The sequence below is a fragment of the Dama dama genome, chromosome 1, assembly GCF_033118175.1.
Source record: "Dama dama isolate Ldn47 chromosome 1, ASM3311817v1, whole genome shotgun sequence".
Classification (NCBI taxonomy): Eukaryota; Metazoa; Chordata; class Mammalia; order Artiodactyla; family Cervidae; genus Dama; species Dama dama.
Window position 1 is genome coordinate 74,955,775 of NC_083681.1, and position 18,307 is coordinate 74,974,081.

General features: G+C 41.7%; 1 protein-coding gene across 1 annotated transcript in view; it reads left to right on the forward strand.

The window, feature by feature from the left end:
• The first annotated feature begins 455 nt into the window (after window positions 1-455).
• CSTPP1 (centriolar satellite-associated tubulin polyglutamylase complex regulator 1) overlaps window positions 456-18,307 on the forward strand; it is a 198,913-nt gene continuing 181,061 nt past the window's right edge. The window contains exon 1 of the mRNA XM_061153098.1: window positions 456-615. Within this exon, the coding sequence (XP_061009081.1) occupies window positions 570-615 (46 nt within the window). The 5' untranslated portion in view covers window positions 456-569. The remainder of the gene's footprint in view (window positions 616-18,307) is intronic.

Consider the following 18,307-nt stretch of genomic DNA (forward strand, 5'->3'; position numbering starts at 1 on the left):
AGATGGGCTACAGTCTATGAGAGTAGGACACAACTTAAAGACTAAACCATCAAGGCTACTATTATGATGAAGTAAAGTGAAGTCAAGTCAAGTCGCGCAGTCGTGTCCGACTCTTTGTGGCCCCATGGACAGTAGCCTGCACCAGGCTCCTCCGTCCATGGGATTTTCTAGGCAAGAGTACTAGAGTGGGTTGCCATTTCCAACTATTATGATAACAGTTGTATAAAGCAGGAAGAGTTATGAAATTCAGAAATTGAGGGTATATGGAGGGTTGGCAATAAGTTTTTCACACTGGGAAATATGATGGTTTCAAGGGAACTCTGCACCTCAAATTCGTCTAAAACCATCGCCTCAAGAAAGGGAGTCCAAAGAAACGAAGACCGCTGCGAGGCGACTGCTCCCGGAACTGGTACGGCCAGCTAGGAGTTGCGATACGGAAACTGTTTGCGTGGCACCCCCTCCGCCTCCTGCCTCTCCCGCCGCGTGGGTGCCATGGCAACCGAGAGAGCCGGGAGACCTAGGTTCCGGAAGCCGAAGAGCTGGAGCTCTGAAGCCACCCTGATCAAAGGATGCTGAGTCCGGAGCGCCTAGCCCTACCGGACTACGAGTATCTGGGTAGGCGCTTCCTTCAGCTTTGGGGAAGGAAAGAAATGCAGACGCATTAGGCCAGAGTCTGGGGAGGAGGATGGGGCGGGATCTGAGTGTGAATGGGTGGGGTGGGCTAGGGAGGGGCGGGGAGGGGGCGCTGATCCAGGGGCCTGAAGGTGTAAGGCCCAGCGAGGAGGAAAACAACATCTGGGGAATAAAGAATGCTGAAGTGTACCCACTGGAGCTCAGGCAGTGTGGATTGTGCTCACAGTGGGCTAGGTTGGAGTTGAGAATTGGCGGGGGTGGGGGGCTTTGGGGGTGTTACTGACCTGCTGCTAGTGGAGTAACCTTGGAATCTTGAAGTGCCACCTCAGTCATTCCGTGAGCCGTCAGATAACCGTCACGGCGGCAACTAACACTTTGGAGTTTTTCTTTTACGTTAGGCACTATGCCAAGCATTTTACATGCATTCTTTATTGAATCTTCGTAACAGCCCTGGGAGGAAACTGTTTTCCTTCCATTTTGCAGACGGAGAAACTGAGGCTGAAGAGATAATTTACACAAAGCCGCACCGCTAGGAAATGGTATGGCCTGGATCAGAACCTCATTTGCCCACTCCTGAGCTTGAGTTCTTGATCAGTAGGGCTGCGGCTGTAATACGTTATTCACACTTAATTAACACCTTCAGTGTGGATGAGAAAAGGATGTGTGTGTGTGTGTATGCGTACGTGTAAGGACACATGTTTTAAAACGTTGTTTAGTCGCTAAGTCGTGTCCAACTCTCTTGCAACCCCATGGACTGTAGCTGGCCAGGCTCCTCTGTCCATGGGGTTTCCCAGGCAAGAATACTGGAGTGGGTTGCCATTTCCTTGTCCAGGGGATGTTCCAGACCCAGAGATCGAACCCAGGTCTCCTCCATTGGCAGGTAGATTCTTTACCACTGAGCCACCAGGGAAGCCCTTTAAAACATTAATAGACTTTATTTTTAAAGAAATTTTAAGTTTACAGGAAATTAAGCAAATATTATAGTGTTCCCATGTACTCCTTGTCAGTTTCCTGTTATTAACATCTGACATCTATTAGTATAGTACATTTGTTACAATTGATGGACCAATATTGATACGTTATTATTAACTAAGATCCACAGTTTGCCTTAGGGTTCACTCTGTGTCAGGAGTTTTATGGGTTTTGACAAATGCATAGTGTCATATATCCCCTTTTATAGTATTGTGCAGAGTAGCTTCACCCTCTGTCTGTTCATCCTTTCCCCTGTCCCCCAACCATTGGCAACCATTGACCTTTTTACTCTCTCTAAAGTCTTACTTATTCAAAATATCATACAGTGGAGTTGCAGAGTATATAACCTTTTCAGACTGGCTTTTTTCACTAAGCAATAATGCATTTTAGGTTCCTCCACATCTTTTCCAGGCTTGATAGCTCATTTCTTTTTATAACTGAATAATATTCAATTGTATGGATATATGGATACTGTACACATTTTTTTAATGAAAAACAATTCCAGTTTAAATTTCTGAATTTGTCATATGGAAAGTAGATTAAAAAATATAAGAAGTTTATAAGGAAAAGTCTCTTCCAGCCCTTTTCCCCTCATCTGCCAGTTTCCATCTGTCCTCAGCCCACTACTAGTAACTACTGTGACTGGTTTCCTGTGTGACCTTCCAGAGTTTAGTTTATTATGTATATAAGAGATAATGTATTTTTTTCTTTCTGTATATCTCAAGAGTGATTTCTGTATCAGTGAGAGCTTTCTCATTCTTCTAAGAACTTGTTTAGCTACATAGTATTGAAATAATTTATTTGACTAGTTTTCGGTTGGTACACATGTTGTTTTTAGCCTTTTGCTATTATTGAAAATGTGTGTGTTAGTCGCTCAGTCATGTCCAACGCTTTGCGACCCTGTGGACTGTAGCTGGCCAGGCGCCTCTGTCCATGGGATTCTCCAGGCAAGAATACTAGAGTGGGTAGCCAAGAGATCTTCCCGACTCAAGGATCAAACCCAGGTCTCCCGCATTGCAGGCAGATTCTTTACTGTCTGAGCCACCAGAGAAGGCCATTACTGAAAATGCCCCACTGGATAACCTGTAATTTTGTGCCATTACTAGTATATCTGCAAAGAAAACCACAAAGTAAAATTGGTGGGTCAGAGATATATGCATTTTAAATATTGATAGACATTGCTAAATCATGTTTCACAGGGGTTGGACCATTTTACACTGCTGTTAGCAATGTAGGAGAATGTCTGTTTCCCTATGGTCTTTCCAACAAAATATATCCAACTCAAACCATCAGGTATTTTCAACTGGTTAGTTGATTTGATATGGGTAGATTTGATATGCATTTCTCTTATGAAGTTAGGACTCTTTTCACCAAGGTTAAGGGGTATATGTGGTTTTTGAAAAGAATATATATACTTAATTCTCCTAATTGGAGAAGGAAATGGTAACCCACTCCATTGTTCTTGCCTGGAAAATTCCACGGACAGAGGAGCCTGGTGGGCTATGGCATGGGATCTCAAAGAGTCAGACACAACTGAGCAATTTCACTCACTCATATATACCTAAAGAGCATGGTTAAATCACAGATACTTTTGCATCCAATGAATAATATTAATGCCTAGCAATGCCTAGACTCTTTCTAAAAATTTTATGTTTTTTATCTTATTTACTCAGTACTAATGAGTCTATGAGGAAGAAATGGCAACCCACTCCAGTATTCTTGCCTGGAAAATCTCATGGAGGAAGAGCCTGGTAGGCTACAGTCCATGGGGTCGAAAAGAGTCGGACACGACTGAGCGACTTTTCACCAACGAGTCTATGAAATATTTGAAAAGCCTAGTTCATTGTTCAGTTCCTTGGATATTTGCCTCAAAGGCTTGACATAGTAAATATTACTGGTTCTTTGGTGAGTAGGAGCTGATGGTCCTTCCATAAGTGGCTTTTTTTTTTTTTCAGGGAGACTAAGTCAATGGCATTGTTGATAATGAATCTATAAACAGAATCAAAGTTTCAGTTTGGCCGAAAAAACTTCAGCATCCAACCACTTACCTAATTATTGAACCCTGGATTACTGAAGCTCTTTCAGTTTCTGTCGCATGTTTGAGTGTCCATGTCCCAGTCTCGGCCTGGACCTTCATACTGCCCTAAGCAGGGTCATACTACTCACTGCCTTCCTCATGGTTGCTCAAACCATACAACTCTGCTGAAATGCATTTGTCTTTAGCTGAGAGCAACCCTGCCCTTTCAGTTTGGTCTCTTTTAGAGGCATGCTGTTGCTGTTTTGAAGCATTCATCCTCCATTTAACAACCACTGAAAATCATCCCTTATAGATTAATTTAATGAAATAGTTTCTGGTTTGAAAATTTAAATACTTGTGGAGGTTTTGTTTGACTTGGTTTGGCTCTTCTCCTTTTCTTCTTCTTCTTTTTTTTTTTTTTTTTTGTTTTTACAAATTATAAAGTCACGTGTATAGAACTGGAGAAGAAAATGCATACAGAAAAAAGAAAATTGGGGAGATGGGAAAGCTCTAGGTATTCAGTGCATGGGAAAAGTGAAAGTTCCACATCCCTTGGTAAGTGTAAACGGAGACTTCTTTTTAGTATTATGTACAAATTACAGGGATACCTATTCAGTGAATATCTATAGATTTTCCTTTCTACCTGTTAGCCAGGGCTTCTATTTGCCTTTTTCACTACTAGCGAAGAAAAGAATCTTTCATCATGTTCGGTAAACTGATCCATTCCCTGCTGACTTGGTGGGTTTGGAACCTGTAATCATGGCCTGGAATGGCTTTAGTATCTTAAGATCATCATTACAGAATCAGCTCTGTGATGTTCATGCCTGCAGTCATCAGAATGGAGTGATAGAAACTGTGTTAATGCCCAGGCATAAATAGAGAGAGGAGAATCTGGAAAAGAGATGAAATAAATATAGAGCCCTTGAAAGAGTTCCAGCTTCATGAAAGCTACTTATTGGAAGCTTCTGCCAGAGGCTGAGGTGTGTCTGTGTATCTGGTTGGGTGTGGAGAGTTCTCTAGAGCCGAAGGGCGGCCTGTTCTGGTCCCAGGTTTGCAAAACACACTCCCTACGTGCTGACCTGAGTATAAGCAAGAGGGTGTGAAGTTTATTATCTTACCCCACCTAAACTGGGGAGGTGCTTGCTTTCACTCATGTTCCTATTTACCTCTTCTGTTTCTATGGAAAGTGCTTGTTATCACTAAGGTTGGTAGTGGATCAGCATGATAGGTAACTCCAGGAAATCAGACGTGGGTCTTTCTCCTTTGCAGGCTGTACTTATAGAGGAATCATAATAAATTGGAGAGTTTTTTTGTTTTTTTTTGTTTTAGTGTGGATCTTTTTTTTTTTCTTTTTTGAGTTTGTTACAACATTGCTTCTGTTTTATGTGTTGGTTTTTTGGCTGTGAGACATGTGGGATCTTGGCTCCCCAACTAGGGATTGAACCCACACCCCCCCCACTTTGGAAGGTGAAGTCCTAACCACTGGACTGTCAGGGAAGTCCCTGGATAGTTTTTTTGTTTTTTTAATTGGAGGATAATTATTTACAATGTCTCATTGGTTTCTGCGGTACAGCTACGTGAATCAGCTATGCTGCTGCTAAGTCGCGTCAGTCGTGTCCCACTCTGTGCGACCCCATAGACGGCAGCCCACCAGGCTCCCCGTCCCTGGGATTCTCCAGGCAAGAACACTGGAGTGGGCTGCCATCAGCTATAAGTATACATATATCCCCTCCCTCTTGATCCTCCCGCCCACCCCCAACCCCCACAGTTATTTTGAAGCTATAGTTTTTGAACACTTCATTTATGCTCAACAGTGCTTAACTCGTTTAGTCTTCACAACCGTCATACAAGGTATTAGTATTAAGCAAAGGAGAAAGGGAAGGATACACCCAACTGAATGCAGAGTTCCAGAGAAGAGCAAGGAGATAAGAAAACCTTCTTAAGTGGACAATGTGAAGAAATAGAGGAAAACAATAAAATGGGAAAGACTAGAAATCTTTTCAAGAAAATTGGAGATACCAAGGGAACATTTCATGCAAAGATAGGAACAATAAAGGAGGAGGAAATGGCAAGGACCTAACAGAAGCAGAAGAGATTAAGAAGAGATGTCAAAAGTACACAGAACTATACAAAAAAGGTCTCAATGACCCAGATAACCACAATGGTGTGGTCACTCATCTAGAGCCAGACATTCTGGAGTGTGAAGTCAAGTGGACCTTAGGAAGCATTACTACAAACAAAGCTAGTGGAGGTGATGGAATTCCAGCTGAGTTATTTTAAATCCTAAAAGATGATGCTGTTAAAGTGCTGCACTCAATATGCCAGCAAACTTGGAAAACTCAGCAGTAGCCACAGAACTGGAAAAGGTCAGTTTTCATTCCAATCCCAAAGAAAGGCAATGCCAAAGAATGTTCAAACTACCATACAAATGTGCTCATTTTACATGCTAGCAAGGTCGTGCTCAAAATCCTTTAAGCTAGGCTTCAACGGTACCTGAACCAAGAATTTCCAGCTGTACAAGCTGGATTTAGAAAAGACAGAGGAACCAGAGGTCAAATTGCCAGCATCCCCTGGATCATAGAAAAAACCAAGGGAGTTCCAGCTAAATACTACTTTTGCTTCATTGACTACTCTAAAGCCTTTGACTGTGTGGATCACAATAAACCGTGGGAAATTCTTAAAGAGGTAGGAATACCAGACCACCTTACCTGCCTTCTGAGAAATCTGTATGCAGGTCAAGAAACAACAGTTAGAACCGGACATGGAGCAACAGACTAGTTCAAAATTGGGAATGGGAGACTTTAACGTTGTATATTGTCACACTGCTTATTTAGCTTATATGCAGAGTACATCGTGCAAAATGCCAGGCTGGATGAATCACAAGCTGGAATCGAGATTGCCAAGAGAAATATCAACAGCCTCAGACATGCAGATGTGTGTGTTTGTGGGCTTAGTTGCTCAATCGTGTTGCCCTGTGCAACCAGGCTCCTCTGTCCATGGAGATTCTCCAGGCAAGAATACTGGAGTGGGTTGCCATGCCCTGCTCAAGGGCAGAAAGTGAAGAGGAACCAAAGAGCTTCTTGATGAGGGTGAAAGAGGAGAGTGAAAATCTAGCTTAAAACTCAGCATTCCAAAAGCTAAGATTGTAGCATCTGGTCCCATCACTTCATGGCAAATTTTTGGGGAAAAAGTGGAAAAGGTGGCAGATTTTATATCCTTGGGCTCCAAAATCATTGCAGATGGTAACTGCAGTCATGAAATTAAAAGACCCTTGATTCTTGGAAGAAAAGCTATGACAAATCTAGGCAGCATATTAAAAAACAGAGACATCACTTTGCTGACAAAGGTCCATATATTCAAAGTTATGATTTTTCCAGTAGTCATGTGTAGATAGATGTGAGAGTTGGATCATAAAGAAAGCTGAGCACTGAAGAACTGATTTTTTCAAATTGTGGTGCTGGAGAAGACTCTTGAGAGTCCCTTGGACAGCAAGGAGATCAAACCAGTCAATCCTAAAGGAAATAAACTCTGAATATTCATTGGAAGGACTGATAATGAAGCTGAAGTTCCAATACTTTGGCCACCTGATGCAAAGAGCCGACTCATTGGGAAAGACCCTGAAGCTGAGAAAGATTGAGGGCAGGAGGAGAAATGGGTGACAGAGGATGAGGTGGTTGGATGGCATCACCAACTTAATGGATGTGAGCTTGAACAAATTCAAGGAGATTGTGAAGGACAGGGAAGCCTGGTGTGCTGTAGTCCGTGGGGTCACAGAAAGTTGAACACAACTTAGCAACTGAACAACAATAATTATTAGTCCTATTTAGTAGTTATTAAGATCCCTTTATTCTACAAATAAGAAAACTGAGTCTTAGAAAGGCTAATTGATTTGTAGAAAGTCACACAAGCTGGTGATACATAAAAGCCAGATTCAGATCCAGGTTTATGGGATTCCATGCCTGTTTTTCCCTCTCTTCAGTTCAGTTTAGTTCAGTCACTCAGGAGCTCAGTCGTGACTCTTTGAGAACCGACCCCATCGACCCACAGCACGCCAGGCTTCCCTGTCCCATCACCAACTCCCGGAGTTTACCCAAACTCATGTCCATTGAGTTGGTGATGCCATCCAACCATCTCACCCTCTGTCGTCCCCTTCTCCTCCTGCCCTCAATCTTTTCCAGCATCAGGGTCTTTTCAAATGAATCAGCTCTTCACATCAGGTGGCCAAAGTATTGGAGTTTCAGCTTAAACATCAGTCCTTCCAGTGAACACTCAGGACTGATCTTCTTTGGGATGGACTGGTTGGATCTCCTTGCAGTCCAGGGGACTCTCAAGAGTCTTCTCCAACACCACAGTTCAAACCCAGAGATAAAAATAAACAAACCAAAATAGCTGCTGCCTGTAAAGGGTGTGATCCTTGCTTCCCTTTTAAGACGGGAGTTCTTAAACAGTTCATCAGTTGCAAATAAGTGTCCTGAGAACAGAAATTGTACCTTACTCATCCTTGTATACCTGCCTTTCACGATATAGACACCTTATACATACCTGTGTGTTACATAAAAGCGAAAGTTGTTAGTTGCTCAGTGTCCAACTCTTTGCGGCCCTGTGGACTGTAGCCCACTAGACTCCTCTGTTCATGAGGTTCTCCAGGCAAGAATACTGGAATGGGTTTCCATTTCTTTCTCCAGGGGATCTTCCCCACCCAGGCTTTGAACCCCGGTCTTCTGCATTATGGGCAAACTCTTTACCGTCTGAGCCACCCATGGAACATGAATAATCTGACCTTAGGGTCCCCCAAGTGTGAGCAGCTACAACAATAACTGACTTATTAAGTACTTAGTATGTACCAGGTGACATTCTATGTACTTCACATACATTAATGCACATGAAGATAGTTTTGGTTTTTATCTCCATTTCATATATGAGGAAACTGCAGCACCAAGGCATTAAATAACTAGTTAGAGAGTCCTGGAGGCAGGATTCTAATCCAGCAATCTGATTTCAGAGTCCTCATTGTTAAACTCTGTGCTATGAATACCTTGAATAACTCGGAAAATGAGGCTACAGTTATCGCACGGACCTGCATTCCACGGTTGCATGGAGTTAAGTTCAGATGACTCCAAGGGCTTAATTTTTTTTTTCTTTTTCTTCTTTTTCAAGGGCTTAATTTAACATTTCTGCCAGGAGGGGGCATCCTAGGAATCAGGATGGGTCAAATAGTAAAATTCAAGTTCCTTCTTTCACTGGGCTCATCTCTCAAAGGCAGGCGGTAAAGAAGATAACATCTAAAAATAAACCATTTAGGGGAGCTTGAGTGACAGTAATCTATGTACTTTGTGTAGCTGTGTGACCTTGAGGAAGTTACTCAACCTCTCTGTGCCTTAGATGCCTTATCTGCAAAATATAGATAATAATAATACTTACCTCATGCATGTAAGCTTTTAGAGCAATACCTGGCTGATACATTGTGAAAAGAGAATATACAAAGATGAGTAAGATATCTTTTCTTCTAGAGCATCTAGGTAAGTGCTCAGTAGATATTAGCTGCTATTATTATTCCTATTTTTTAATAAAAATATGTAATACATCTGTGGCAGTGGGTCACACAGAGCCGGACACGGCTGAAGCAACCTAAGATGCACAATACATGTGTGGTAGCCATGAAACTGTGCCTCTCAGATCGCCTGGTATGGGAGGGGAAGATAGTTAACTCCAGCTCTCAGTCCAACACCTTATTCACACTGAGGTCACACTTCCCGCAGGCTGCTCCCAGCAGACGACTGGGTGAGGCGGACAGACCCACTTTTATGAGAAGTGTGACTCCTCTGATGGTGCCTTTGGCTTGAGGACTCCCACTGCACCACAGTCTAACACTCTCACCCTCTTCTCTGTGCGGGTCAGCCCTGCAGTGTGTCTGTCACCTCTCCGAGTCTCTTGCAGCTCCCTCCACATTTTCCCTCATGGGCTTTTCATCCCCTAAATCTCTTGCATGTCTGATCCTGTCTTCTTGTCTGCTTCTCAGAGTCCCTGGACTAAGACAGCCTCCAGTAGTCACTGATACAGTCCCTTTCAGTCATGAGGTTAAGATTTCTTCAAGCCTTGGCAGAGGTTCTGACATATGACTGTTTCTATGTTGAAGATTCTTAAGTGTTGCTAATCTTGTTTTTTTTTTTTTTTTGTATTTGCTGATATCAACTTGTCTTATTGCCAGACATAATTTCTCTTTTTGCTTTTGGATGAGTCTTGATAAGCAAATGTAATTTTGTTGGAATATAATCAGTGAACCTCCCAAACCCAGCCTCATGCTAGGAAACATTGCCATTTACAGTAAGCCAGCTGAAATACTCATGATTTTAGAGAGCTTGGGTTGTTGCAGAAAGGAAAAGGAATAAATACTATAGGTGTTACACTGATTCCCTAAATCTTTGGAAACTAGGTTTATAATAATAAAGCTGGTCACTTAAAAACAGTAATGCATATTTTCACAAAATCCTGAAGGTAATATTCATAAATGACTGTAACACAAAGTAACAGTGTAATAAGTGCCGACTGGGAAAGATCAAGGGCAGGAGGAGAAGGCGATGGTTGGATGGCATCAGTGACTCAATGGACATGAGTTTGAGCAAGCTCCGGGAGTTGGTGAAGGACAGGTAAGCCTGGTGTGCTGCAGTCCACGGGGTCTCAAAGACTCAGACACGACTGAACTGAACTGAAACTGGGAAAGAGCCGAGACCCCTGCCTACATAGAGTTCACTCAGTCTGTTTTAGCACTTAGATCCCATCTCCCGTGTATGGCGTAAGTTTCCTGTAGGAAGCGGCACGTTATATTCATGCTTTGCTTTATATAGAGAAGCTATTCAGGGAGCAAGAAAGAAAGAAGGGAAGGAAGGAAGAATTAGGAAGAGAAGAAAGGAAGGAGAAAGGGGGAAGAAGAAACGAAAGAGATGATTTTGTGGACATGCGCCTTACTGTTTTTAAGTGACCAGCTTCATATATTGTAAACCTATGAATAGTATCCAGAGATTTAGGAAGTCAGCGTAACATCTATAATATTTATTTGTTTTCCTTTCTGCAACAACCCAAGCACCCTAAAGTCCTATGAGTATTTCTGTTGAAGTAAACAGAAATGGGTTGGATTGGCTCTAGCATAGGGTTGGGTTTGGAAGGTTCACTAATCATATTCAAACAAAAGTAAGTTTGCTTATCAGGATTCATCCAAAAGCAAAAAAGAAATTGCCATCACAGGGGCAGCAGTTCCCTAGGTGGCCCAGTTCTGGGGTGTGCCTCTAGGAGTTGTTCCTGGAAGTTCAGCCTAGACTCTGTTTCTTTCATCTTTCTGAGGATTCTGTAAGCTACTTAATAAATGTAATCAGTGTTTCTGTTGGAGAGGGTTAGGGATGGGGAATGGAGGTTGTCAGGGGAGAGCCAGTGAGTTCTAAGGCATACTGTTTGTTGACCATTACCCACCTCTGTTTCTCCTGGGTAACTGACTACAGGTGATGTCAATGTTATTCTAGGGATTAAATATAGTTCCATAAATTTTTTACTTTGCCAATCATTTATATATTCAGGTAATCTTAAAATCTTCCCTCTAAATGCTGTGTAAAAGTTGGAGATCACTATTTTTTGTTATAAATGCCACATTTGCTAAATGAGTGAATTTTAGGAAGCTAAGTAATCAAAGTTTTAAAAAGTAATAAAAAAGACTTCAGAAGAGATAGATGATCCATTAACTTATCTCTGGTTCATCTTCCAGTTTATGTCCTTCTTAGTGCTTATCACAATTATCTTATTAATCTATTCATATATCTTGTTATTGTCTGTTTCTTACTAGAATGTAAGCATAAGGGCAGACTTATTCTCTTAGTATCTCCAAAATCTAGCACAGTGCTTGGCCCAAGTTCATTGCACAGTCGTTAAATGAACAGTGTGCTTTATGTGGGCTTCCCAGGTGGTTGCTAGTGGTAAGACCCCTCCTGCCAATGCAGAAGATGTAAGTTCAATCCCTGGGTCAGGAAGATCGCCCAGAGGAGGGCATGGCAACCCACTTCAGTATTCTTGTCTGGAGAATCCCATGGGCAGAGGAGCCTGGCGGGCTGCAGTCCATGGGGTCGCAAAGAGTCGGTCACAACTCAAGCGACTTAGCACATACTCACACTGCTTTAAGTAGCAAAATAATTTTTTTTTCCTCAAATGAAAGAAAGGAATCCAGTTCAGAAAATAGTTATTGAATTCCTGCTGTGTGAGAGACACTAGGCTTTTTTCCCTTCTTTCATTGACAACCAAAGGATAACTGATTAAAATCTTTGCTCTGAATGCTGTCTAAAAGTTGGGGATCACCATTACTTGCGTGTATACCGTGTTTGCTAAATGAGTAAATATAATTTCTTGGTTGACACCATATTTTCTTTGTTTTGATTCCACAACAGTAAGATTTAGTTCCTTTTTTCAAATGGTTTCTTATGAAGAAAGGAAATTTTATACCATTTTGAGGCATCTCCTTGAGATCCCGTTTTCAGTTGGGCAGAGTAATATGCTTTGATTAAGCCTGGAATTACCCTTGTCAGCTAATCGCTGGGTGCTCTGTGTTGGGATGCCCTTGCACTGCTTCCCTACGGGCCTTAGGAAATAGCTCATCCTATGATTGGAATTTCAAGTCAAAACACATTTTATCTGAGCAGAATTTTAATGATTTATCAAAGAGAGGAGGGGTTTTCCCAAACACATCTGAACTTACCAAATTACTGATCCCATTAGCTATGTTTTCTCTTAAGCACTTCTCTTTAAACAAAGTAATTACAGCTGAAATCATCCAATGTATTTTTCATAAAAGCTTTTGACTAAGTTGTGTTTGATTAGCAGGAACCCAGTAAAAGTAAATATTGTTTGAGAAGGCACTTTCCGAGCCCTTTCTTTTTCTTCATTGAATTAGCTTTTTGAAAGCACTGTTCTTTGGAGAGAGTAAGAGCCTTTTTCCAGCTGTCCTATTGTGTAGCCCAAGGTCTTGCTAATACCATTATCTGGCCCTGAGATTACAGGTAATTGTGATAAAACACAGGCTTCAGTTTCTGTAATCTCAGACAGAAATCTGTTTGTGCCCTGGCCTTCACATCAGGTGTTTGTGAAATTCAGACTTCTATCACCTGGAATAGTGCCCCCCCCACCCCCCGGCCCCCGGTAAACAGAGGTATCTGGCAAGAAAAGGGCTGTATAAGAACCATTGCTTTTTTTTTTTTTTAAATCATGTGGCAGAACTCCTCCTGTGGCCAACTTACATACAACATGTGCCCTAAATGGGAAAATTACATATTTTAAAATAGGCATGCTTGAAACAATAACACTTTTGAATGTGAAATGTACCAGAAGGCCGCATGTCTCTGGCTCTGCTTGTCAAATGGAGAGGCTGCCAGAACCACTCGGCTCCATGGTTCACATGCCCTAAAGTCCTGGAAACTGACACGTAAGTAGGCAACGCACAAAGCAGCTCAGCCCATGAGAAAGTGAGTTTGGGCGCCTGGGCTGGCCCCCTTTCTCTCTGTGTGGAGTTCTTTCCAGCTTCGCTTCTTCTGTCCCATCACAGTTTTTTTTTTTTTTTCCAGAAAGGAGAGATTAAACGTGTCTGGTATTTCAGCATGTCAACGGCACAGGCAACATGAGGCCAGCACTCAGGCCACTGTTCAGCCTGTCATATGGAAGGAATTGCTTTTCAGGGGAGATTATAATTGTGTATGTAGCCACACAAATGCACATTCTGCCTGGAGGAAAATGCACAGAAGAGGAGGCCTTATGCTGCCACTCAGGTCTCTTTGTGGAGGGCTGCATAAGAAGCCCTTACATGGCATAGTCAACTCTTTTGGGCTTAATGAGTCATCTTTTTGTGTGATGCCTACTTCAAAAAAAAAAGGGGGAGGGGGGAGGATGGGGGTAGAGGGGGAGAAGCAGAAACACACTCTTCCCCAAGTGAATTGCTTTTATTGGCCCTGCAGCTTTGTCTAAGCGTTTTGCAGATTCCTGATGACATCATTTATAATGCTAGTGCACAGACAGTAAACAAAAAAATAATTTAGCTTTTAGGCATTTCGACAAAACTTGAATAGTCCAATGTAGAGAAATGATAATGAGCTTTATGAACAGTAAGCACATGAGCTTAAACTACAAGCATGACCCCAGTCTTTCTTGGAATGTGACACATTGAAAGATGACTGTAGAGAAAACTCGAAGATTGACACTTTTGAATTATGTGCAGTTCAGACTTGAGTCCACAGTCTAGTGTTAATCCCATGCAGTATGTTCTCGTTAGTGGCTGAAGTACAGCCACTTACTTACCAAGTGAGTAAGTCATTAAGCCCCTTGAACCCTAGCATTTTACCTATAAGAAAGGAAAAGGTAATATTACCACCTACCTCACTGGAATGTTAGAAGATTGAGACGATAAACATGTAGAACTCTTTATAAGAGAGGTATTTTGTAAACAGAAAATACCATTATTACTCTCCTTGATCAAATTTCCCCAACACAAGGAGTTGATAAAAGCTACCTCATACCGGGTTGAGAGGATGAATTCATTAATATATGTCAGTTATCTTACAGTAAACTATTTAATGAGACCTTCTTTCTTGATAGTCTATAGACCACCAAACCTGATATTCACTTGATTCACTTACAAAGTCTTAACATGTGCCGTCAGCCTTTTGCCTTGCCTTCAAGGGTTGGTGTGGTAGAGAATATTGCATAAATCCCTCTACCATGTGGTGGTGGAAGAAAATAAGTTAGGTCTTCAGGAAGCATGGCCCTGCCTTTTTTCTTTTCAAGGTTATGCCTGCAAATAGTCTTTGGAGTCTTGCTAATCTTTGTTGCCGTGTCTGAACATAGGTAGTGACTGTTTTGACCTTTGTTCTTCCAGTAAATATTTGGTTTTGATCTCATGTTTCTAAAGAAGAAACAAACTTATAGCGAAAAGAAGTGATTGATTTGTCTAACTTTGTGAACTTTTCTTATCATATTTCTTAGTAGTTTAAGAGAAAATAATTGTTGTTGAAGGACCTAACATTGAGTTCCCTAACTGGAAAGGTCTTAAACTAAGCCAAGTAATAAAAATAGCGTTGGTTGTTATCTTTAGAGGAGAAGGGATACCGGAAAAGACTTTGTATTTTTTAAATGACAAAACTTCACTGACATCTCTGCTTCCATTTTTGTTGGTATTTGCATAAGGTTTTAGGCAACAAAACCTGAGACGACCCTCTTGAAAATAATGTAATTTTCAATGTAATTTTCATCTTTTGTTTCCAAGTACACTGACGTTTGGATAACCTCACTTCCCAGATTTCATTTTCTATTAGATGACACAAAATGGGAAACGCTATTTCATTTAAATTCTAAACCCTCAGCAGAGATTATCTGTCTTACATTTTTAAATACAGAGATAATATTCCAGCTTCTAAGTAAGCCCAGCCTCCCAAATACTGTCTTTAAGTGGGAAATATATTCAAACAGATGTTCTTGGTATGCCAGCGGAGGTCATTTCTCATATCCAGGAGGACTAGAGTCAGTTCTTATAAGATATTTGTGAGGTAGGTACCAGCCTGACTCTCACTTTTCCATGAGGAAACTGAAATTTAGGTTATGTAACTTGCCCAAGGTCACTCAGCTAGTAAATGTGGAGGTGAAGCTTGAATGAAGTTTATCTAACTCTAGAGGCTGTGTTGTCAGCTACTTTGCTTTTAGGTCTGATTTCTCAAGGCCTGCTTTCTTATTCAGTTCATAAGGATTTAAGGATTAGAACTTAATATTTTAACAGAAATGTATACAGAATATATGATATATTCCCCAGATCCCCTGGTATATAATAGAACATAATTTAACATTTTCTTGATGACATGGTGTCATTATTTTAGACATTTGTACTGTAGATGTGTTATGACATTTATTCATGAGGGTGTATGTTAGGAAACAGGGACTCAGAGAGCTTAAGTAAAATTTCCAACGTTCATGTAGATAGCAGTAGGTGGAGCTAAGATTTGATTCTAGTTCTTCTGATTCCAAATTTAGTGGTGTAGGTGCCACTCAATCAGTGTTAGTTAAATCTGACTGGTAGCTGTTGATTAATGACAAGAATGTCCCCTGTTGTTTAAAGTCCTGTCTCTCCAGACTGATGTTTCCTACTGGGTCAGTAAGCTGGTGAGGATCCTGAGGTTCTGTACTTTACGTGATTGCATGCCACTGATCTCAGGGTGATGGTTGAGCAACCGCCCCCTCTGGTGCAATGGCTTACACAGGAGAGAACTTCATTTCTCTCTCCCTTAACCTCGGTCTAGGGTACAGAAGGCAGAATCTGCTCTAGGAAGCCATCGCAGGATTTCAGCCTAGCAGGGTAGCCATGCCATTTGAAATCCATGGTTTCTGAGGATGGCTCTGTCGTAAAAAGGAAAAGGGGAAGGAATGAGTCCAGGGCAAACACCTTTTAAGCAAGGAAGGTAGAAGTTGCGAACATCACTTGTGCTCACATTTCATAGGTGAGTACTTTATAATATACTGTTTGCAGATGGCATGCGAAGTGAAGTCACTCAGTTGTGTCTGACTTTTTTTTGCGATCCCATGGACTGTAGCCTACCAGGCTCTGTCCATGGAATTCTCCAGGCAAGAATACTGGAGTGGGTTGCCATTTCCTTCTCCAGGGGATCTTCCCGACCTAGGGATCGAACCCAGGTCTCCTGCATTGCAGGCAGACGCTTTACTGCCTGAGCTACCAGGGAAGCCCACTTTATAATATAAGACCCCTGCTAATTGCAGAGGAGCTTGGGAAGTCCAACCAGACATCGTGTGTAAGAAGAATAGGAGCACATATTTTGCACTCCTCCTCGGAGTGCAAACAAGAGCCTCCCATGCCTGGTATGTGCATCGTTAGTAGCTGCTTGCCCTTATCCAGAGGGGGAGCACAGACGTTCCAGTGGGTGTGTGACTTTTCCTTCCCTACGTCTGCCTCTTCAAGTACAGTGTATTTTATTGCTTGTCCCTGTTCTCCACTCTTTTACCTTAAGCTACTACTGAGCTGGTTGCTTCCTTTTTATTATTTTTTTCTTTCGTAACTCTGTGTCTCCTGTCATTTCTCTTGGATTACTTCTCTGACCTTTGTAAATATTTCCAACTAATCAGAATAGTTCCTTTCTACACTTCAGTGAGCACATGTAATTGTTAGGGTTTTAGTTCTTTCTTATTGTGTTGCTTGCTCTCTGTTGGGGCTTACTTTGCTGCCAAATAAAATTTTTTTGAGTGGGGAGTTAGATCCATGGTAGAAACTTAAATCTTGTCTCCAGCGAGCTAGTTTTACAATAAATAAAGATATTTGACTTCCTAGGCTGAGAGTAAGAGATTTAGAAGGACGAGGAAAATGTGGGGACACAGAAACTGGGGGAGGAGTGAGTTTCAAGAGGGAGGGAGTGTTCAGTGCTATCGGTTGCCTCCAAGAGGTCAAGTAAGATAAGAGCTGCGAGAGGGATTGTTAGTGGCATTAGGTGAGAAGTTTCAGTGGAGCAGTGTGGCAGGATGCCAGCCAGGCTTCCTTGTAAATGGGAAGGGTGAGGGATTTGAGACAATAGGTAGGGTAGACTTGTTTCCAGAAGTTTGGTGAACTGGGGAAGGTGGACAGGGGGTGGTAGCAAGGGTAGGGGAGAGTTTATTGTTGTTTTGAAGTTTTTAGAGTCTTGAGTATGTTTACAGGCTGAAGGAAAGGGAGCCATTGTAGAGAAGAGAGGGATGATCCAAGAGAATAAGATGATTAAATGATGCAATACTTTTTTTAGAAGAGGTGGGAGAACATTCCAGGATCAAGGGCAGAGGTGCAAGCTTGTTTTTGGAGGTGGGAATCAGGGCCATGTTTATTCATTAGGCACTACAGGCATTGTGCCTAATCTATAAACGGTTTTGAAATTTTTGAAAATATTTGATACCTAAAAAATGTTTGTGTATGTGCATGTGCTCAGTTGTATCTGACTCTTTGTGACCCCATGGACTGTAGCCCACCAGGCTCCTCTGTCCACAGGATTTTCCAGGCCAGAATGCTCAAGTGGGTTGTCACTTTCTACCCTGGGGATCTTTCCAACCTGGGGATCGAACCTGCATCTCTTGTGTCTCTTGCATTGGCAGGGGATTCTTTATCACTGTATCACCTGGGAAGCCCCCAAAATAATATTTATTGACCTAAAATATGAGTAAATGTTTAATTATACATTTATAAAACATAGTATAATATCACTTTTACTGTTATGTTTAGTATGGAAAGACATTTTATTACATTTAAAAGCAACTTTCACATGTTTGCAAGGTAATGCTCAAAATCCTTAAAGCTATGCTTCAATAGTAGGTGAACCAAGAGCTTCCAGATGTACAAGCTGGATTTAAAAAAGGCAGAGGAACCAGAGATCAAATTGCCAACATCCATTGGATCATAGAAAAAACAAGGGAATTCCAGGAAAATATCTACTTCTGCTTTATTGACTACTCAAAAACCTTTGACTTTGTGGATCACAACAAACTGTGGAAAACTCTTTAAAGAGACAGGAATACCAGACCACCTTACCTGCCTCATGAGAAAACTGTATGCATGTCAAGAAGCAACACTTAGAACCAAACATGGAACACAGACTAGTTCAAAATTGGGAAAGGAGGAGGTCAAGGCTGCATATTGTCACC